This window comes from Triticum aestivum, chromosome 7D (genome assembly GCF_018294505.1).
Source record: "Triticum aestivum cultivar Chinese Spring chromosome 7D, IWGSC CS RefSeq v2.1, whole genome shotgun sequence".
Classification (NCBI taxonomy): domain Eukaryota; kingdom Viridiplantae; phylum Streptophyta; class Magnoliopsida; order Poales; family Poaceae; genus Triticum; species Triticum aestivum.
The window spans coordinates 128,815,899-128,822,833 of record NC_057814.1 but is presented as its reverse complement, the minus strand read 5'-3'; the positions used below and the strand labels follow the sequence as shown (position 1 = coordinate 128,822,833).

Sequence of the window (6,935 nt, the reverse complement as noted above, 5' to 3'; positions counted from 1 at the left end):
GGGCGAAAACCCAATTCGGTGCCCAGACTCATCTGCACCTGGTCAGAAAAAAATTCAAAACAAATACTAAAAAAATTTCAAAAAATTCCAATTTTTTGTGTGATAGACAATTTTGTGCGTGAGGTTCGCTTCAAATTTCAACTTATTTGGACATCTGAGCTGCTCTCAGAAAAAAAACAAATCAGTTCAGAACAGTGTGTGAACAGTAGACTTTTTTACAGACCCTGAATTTGTCTTTTTTGCTGAGAGTTGCTCGGATGTCCAAATGAGTTGAAACTTGGAGTGCAGCTCACGCATAAACTTATCTACCGCACAAAAAAATTGGAATTTTTTTAGTATTTGTTTTGATTTTTTTCATCGGGGGAGGGGGGTGGGGGTGCAGATGAGCTCGGGAGCAGAAACGCCGCACTCTCCTTTGGGTGTCTTTTCTTAGAAAAATGAATAAGAACAACCCGATTTAATTAAACTTAAGGACTATAAAATAGACCCTTGGAGACGTGTCAGGAATGCCAAAATGACCACACGTGTATCAAGAAGGCATCTTCATCGACCAATGCCAAACACTTGCCCTGAGGAGATCCCACACCGATCATCATCAACAAGATGTAGGTGACTATAGACAACAACCTTCATGATCTCGAGGATTGAGATTGCACCAAAAACATTGCTGTTTTTTTTAGCTTATAAAATCAACCATGTTATGAAAGCATGTTCCTCGGTAGGCTGCAAACACCCTTCAAATGGGATATGAATATTAAACAAAGGGTCGATCGCCGAGGAGGAACCCATGTCCCATTATCTGTTCACCCTTGGAGTTGAAATTGGTCCTCTAGTAAAACATATTGATGGTACTTTGAAAACAAAACCAAATAATCGTCATTTCAATTTAGGGCTAAAAGGAACTCCAACCTTTTAAAATTAGAAAGTATAAAACTCTGCTACGCACATAGAAAGCAAAATGAAAAACCCCACAAGTAAGAGCGACTCGATTTACATAAAGTAAGGGCCAAAAAGGAATAGAAAAACACAGTGAAAGGTAAGAGCACCGGAGCAGGAAAATGATAGGAACCAAAAGATAGCAAGAAGCATATGTGTCCCATCCCATATCTAAATTAAGCATTACTAGAAAAGAACCACTAGGCAAACAAATTCTTGGAGCACATGCAATAGGGTTTACTCTAAGCAATTTTAGAAAGGTAAGCTCTTTCCTTTGCCTTCTAGGTTACTCTTGGCAACCTTTGTACATACTGTATAAGTTTTGAATAAATTGAGATGGCTGTGGGGGTTTTCCCTAAAGTGCCGAGTCAAAAAAAAAAGAACGCTTTTGTAGTTCATAATTCAAGTCAAACTAAGTACTATAATATTTAGAATAGACCTTTTAAGGTTATGTTTCAATTGGTGTAGTCGCTTTCAAAGAAGACAAGTGGTGGATTTCCAGCATAATATGCACTGCAAATGGGGGTTATGAGGCCACAATGTAAGGCTAGAAGCCACCATCCACTTTGATATACAATGCTAAATTCCGTCACTAAGTACCGCTGGACATCATTTCTTTTGTTAGGGATATAAAGGGAGGGAATTTTGGTGGAAGTTTGCTTTTAGAAAGAACGGAAGTGGAGAAAAGAGCACATATGTCTGATTCTCACACACACTGCAGTATCAATGGTGGTAGTCTAGAATGCATAGTGAAAAACGAAGAGAAGCAATTTTCGTTTTGCAGGAAACGAATAGAAGCATGACCATCCTCATAGAGAAACAAATGCCTCTGCTGTACATTAAGTTGGACATGTCCATTTCTGTTAGGATTCAAAAATACAAAAGAAAAGAAAAACGGAACCCAGCAACAATCTATGGACAAATAGTAGCCATACTCATTCATATTCTTATGTTTTGTCAAAAGAAAAGCACATTACAAACTACTACTGGCCGGCAATCATGTTGTGGAGACAGAATCTAACTAAACCATAGATGAGCGAACAAGCTTCACCGAAGAGCCGTCGTCTTTTCCTTCTGCTAGAAAACGACGCACATTTTGGATGCTCGATCAAACAAAACAATTAGACCCAAAAGTCCTTAAAAAACAATTAGAACCAAAAGTCCTTAAAAAACAATTAGAACCAAAAGTATTACTAACAATTTCACACTTTCATAATCTCTTCCACTCTATTATGTGTACACGTATATGATGACAGAGTACAATCATGCTCCACAAAGGGGAGAAGACCGAGACCAAGAACATTGTCCATGGTGAATGGTTTCAAAACGAAGTTCGATTTAAGAAAAGGAAAAAAGGCGCCACCTCTTCTTCTATGAACAGAGCGAGTGAAAATGGCGGCTAACGCCATGGATGATGGATCCCTCCTCTACCCTTTGGTCCCCTGCGCCGCCATGCCGCGGCCGTGGTGCCACGAGTGCCCGCCGAGCCCCCTGGCGAACCGCTGCAGCGGGCTCAGCCGCGCGCACCCGACGATGCCCTCCGCCGCGGCCGCCGCGCCGCTCTTGTCGCCGCCCTGCTTCTTGAGCTTGTCCATGCTGACGGCTCTGGCGTTGAACTTGGCCGCCGCCGTCGGCGGTGGTGCGTTTGCCTTCTTGAGGGGCGCGTCGGGCTGCTGCGCCGGCGGGCACTTGGGGAGCGGGTCCTTGCTGATCCGGCCGCCTTCCGACGAGCTCCGGAACAGGAGGAGGTCGCTGAGTCTCCACCTCCTCCACCCGGCGCTCCTGGAGGTTGGACGCGCGGCGAACGGGTCGGCTTTCTTGGGCGGCGAGCCTGACGCGACGGCGGTGGTGTTTTTGCCGCCGAGCGGGGAGGGCGAGGGCGCCTTGGTCGCCTCCAGGAGTGCCGCTGCGAACGGGTCGAAGTCCGTGCCGGAGCCGACCCTGCTCCGCCGCCGGGGCGACCTCAGGGCGCCTTTCGCGATCGGCGACCGCGGCGATGACCCGACGCTCCCGCCGTCGAGCAGGCCGGGCGGCGGCTTCAGCGGCCTGATCTTTCCCTCGTCGGCGGTCTTCAGCAGAGGCTTCAGCGGCCGGATTCTCCCCTTCTCGAAGAGCTCGTCGGCGGTCGTCAGGCTCTCCGCCGGCGCGGTCTTGTCGACGACGGTGCCGAACTCGAAGTCCGTGTCCCACGCCGCCGCCTCGCCGCCCATCCCGGCCTTGGGCGTCCCGGGCCTCTCCTCCCAGTCGAACGGCACGGCCGACGCGGTGGTGGAGTACGACGACCGCGGATGAAATCCCTCGTCGCCGTCGTCCTCCTCCTCCTCCTCACCGCCGTCGCGGTCCCCCTCGGCGAAGTGCGCGTAGATGGCCGCGGCGCGCCGGGGGCTGGCGGGCGCGCTGGTGAAGTGCTGGAAGAGGTCGAAGGGGTTGGCGCCGGCGAGGCGCGGGGTGACCGGCGGCAGGAGGTCGAACGGGTTCGGCGACGACGGCGCCGTCAGGAACGGGCTGCCCTTCGCCACCGCGGCCGCTCCCTCGACGGAGCCGAACGGGCGGCCGCGCGGGCTGGACGGCGCCGTGGCGTACGGGCTCGCGGCCGCGCTGTCGAGCCGGAGGTCCCGGTGCGGCGCCGGCGAGGCGGGACGCGTCATGACCTCCATTTTCTTGAGTCTAGCTTCTTGGGGACGGACGGGGAGCTCGTGGTGGCGATGGGTTTTTAAGAGTCGTGGAGATGGAGGGAAAAGCGTGGGAAGCCGCGAGGAAGGAGAGAACAGGGGAGCTGAACGAACAGTGATGGAGAAATGGAAGGCCCACTTTTAAATCTTCAAAAAAATAAAAAAAATATACTGCCTGCATTATTTATTTTTTGAGTGGAATATTCTGGCTGAATTCTACTCCTAGATGATATTGTGTGCGAAAAATTATTAGATGTATTCAAATGGACGACATGTATTTAGAGTATCATGAAACATTTGAAAAATCATGTAATTTTTAACCATTTCTACTAATATATATGCATGGAAATTAGCTATCAAAATTGCATCTTGTTGACTCTGTGTGCCTGTATAAAATAGTATGACACTTTTTTTTAGAGAATAGGCTTTTCAGGCCTGCTTTAATAAAGCAAGAGTCTCAATGGAATAGGATGTGCGGTGCGAAAAAGATAATATAAAACATTGTTTATTTTGGAAGGGAGGTGAGAGTATTGACAAAGGTTCCATGTATTTCTTTCATTTCAAAATACATTCCATATTCCATCTAGAAAAATTCCGTATTAAGTTTTGTCAGGACAAGTTTTTTTTTATCAATGATTAATCTACTAGTAATGTGTAACTTTGTGATACAAAAATCATAACTATAAATAAGTAGTACTTTGGAATAGGCATGTAATGACACTAATTTTATACTATCACATAAACATACACTATAATTGCCTCAACAAAACCTAGCATGTTTCGAGACGGGGACGTGGAAATTCGATAAAACAAGCAAGTGATTAGCATAAAAAGTTTTCGCATTTGTGCCCGGCGTTTTTAGCATTTGTGACAGCCAGACATAATTTGTGTTTGACCATCTATACAGAAATAATTACCTCACCTTTTCCACTCCCAATTCATCACATGTAGGCAGTTTTAGCATTTGTGCCAGTCAGACATTTTTATGTGTGAGCATCTCTACAGATGTTGCTTATTTTATTTATCCCTAAAAAAAAGATGTTGCTTATTTTATTCGCAAAAAAAAGATGTTGCTTATTTATCAGGATATAGGTCCATATTTTATACTACTACATAATTAGTTTCTTTGAAAACAACCTCTTTACAGAAAAAATGTTGATGTTGTTAATTCGAAGACCGCGTCAAAGTTCTGCGCTGCCTTATATTGTGAGTGAGAGGGGGTAATTGTTGATTCCAAGAAGAGATGGATATGCCAAAAATTCATGCCAGTCGAGTGCGCGTTCTTGCGCTTGGTCATGAGTCCTGACAAGATAAATGGAAGCCTGCTGACAGCGATCGGTCCTCGCGACCAATAAGAAAATTGTTTCGGTAATGTGATTTGGATGGACCGATCCATGCTCTTCCAAAAGGCATCATGGATGATGACACGCATTGCCGGGCAATAAACTAAGATCCGGGAGGAAACAGATGGCCACCATCTGAATTCTCATCGAAGGTGCTCGTGCGCAGATGTAAGGCTCCGGTAGACTTCACGCGGCTACTGGTAACGCTGACGCATGCTCGATCTCACACGTTATTGGCATCAGTTTCATGTTATCTCGGAGGATGCATGCTGATCTCGGTGACATGTTGCGTCTGCTTTGGTGATGTTCGTTGAAACGGAAGGTGTAGAGGTCAACTGTTTGGCTTGTGAGCTCAGGCCAGAGAGGCAGAGAGAGAACTTCTCTGAGAGAACCAGATCACGAAATTCAGAGGCAGATTTTGGATTGTTGACAACTGAAGCAGATTGAAGAGTTCTGAACTTGTCACTTTGTTAATAGAAAAAAGTCCACCTGGTGTGGCAGCGTAATTTTCATTTCCTGCTTCACCGGAATCTCGCGTGCTTTCGGTCATCCTCATCCATCCTTATTTTATTTATTTATTTATCTATTGATGTGCACAAAACATTCCCCCGGACACGGATCCAAGCCATCTTAGTTAAGTCTCTGGATCTGCATGCTTTCATAGAGAAATTTAGTAAAACAGAAATACCCCCTCCGTTCTCTAATATAAGACGTTTTTGCGAGCTAACATAGCTTCTAAAACCATCTTACATTGTGGAACGGAGGAAGTAGTTCTGAACAAGCATTTCTCGGAGCAGGCTTAAGCCTGAAGATACATGACCATTTGCACAATGTTATGGCCAGTTGCAGACTGATTAAGCGAACGATTGATCATTTGAAGCTTTCTTAAAGGAAAAGGCTCTTCTGACCCTCGACAACAAGGCAATGGATTTCAGGACTTGATAAGAAAAGTACTCCCGAATATACTTTTTGAATTGAAAGGCCCACACGAAAAAGAATTGTCTTATGCCAATTGTCCAGAATTTAGCAAGTTGCAGCCTGACTAAAACCATGCCGATGCGACGACTGAAGACGAATTCATTTAGCTTATTCTTTGCAGAATAAGTAGTACGTGAAAAAATAGTGGATTGTTGCTGCGTGAAATTGATCCACACAGCACCACAGAATCCTCACTTTCGTGGAGGTAAATCGACCGTTTTTCAATGCAAAACGGCAAAGATCAGCCAAACCCTAGGGTTGCTAGGGCTGGGCAGAAGCTACAAGCTAGGTGCTGGAAAGAAAAAAACGTAGGAGAAAAAGTAACATAAAGTTGCAAAATGATCGATTGGATTTTCAATCGGCCATGTACCCACATATATAAGGGTATGTCTGGCCTTTGGCAAATTGAAGTAAGACTCCTGACGTCTTGTTTCCTTGGCACATACGCCAAAAGAATTTTTCTAATCTTTAATTAATTTGTCTATATCTGTAAAAGCATCAGCATGGGCCTAATACTAGTAGACTTTCCATATTAGCTCTGCTTTGGCAGAATAGCTGATTATGCAAAATCTTTTCCATCTTCAGTTTTCCAAACCAGACCTCTTTCCTTCTTTCTCTCCATGCATGAGCTCTAAGAGAATCTCCAGCCGCGTCCCCAACAGGCTCCCACAGGGACTTTTTCCGCGCCGGCGCCGAAAAAACGCCCCAATCGTGCTCCCAGGACGCCGAAATCCACCGACTCCGCCCGTTTTTGGGCCCGGCGATCGCAGGCCGAACCCGGCGCACTGGGGGCGCTCGGGGGCTCCGGCGCAAGGGAAAAGCACGCATGGCCCATACCGTCAGGCGAAAAGTCAAGCCTATCGTCCATATTTGCCTCCCACCCCCCGCGAGCTCGGTCGCCACCCACTGCCCACCATCGCTAGATAGGCCATTCCCGCCGGAAAAAGAGCAGGGGTTTCGCCGAGACAGCCTCTCCACCATCGTCTGGGCCATTTTTTTCGGCGTT

At 46.5% G+C, this 6,935-nt stretch overlaps 1 protein-coding gene across 1 annotated transcript; it reads right to left on the bottom strand.

The window, feature by feature from the left end:
• Positions 1-2,124: 2,124 nt before the first annotated feature.
• Positions 2,125-3,654, bottom strand: LOC123169840 (uncharacterized). Its single transcript, XM_044587705.1, has one exon. It carries the CDS (start codon positions 3,591-3,593, stop codon positions 2,364-2,366), a length of 1,230 nt encoding a protein of 409 aa, XP_044443640.1. The 5' UTR covers positions 3,594-3,654; the 3' UTR covers positions 2,125-2,363.
• Between the last annotated feature and the right edge of the window lie 3,281 nt (positions 3,655-6,935).

Excerpts from the sequence above, each read along its gene's own strand:
- LOC123169840 (XM_044587705.1), bottom strand. The coding sequence starts at position 3,593 with ATGGAGGTCATGACGCGTCCCGCCTCGCCGGCGCCGCACCGGGACCTC.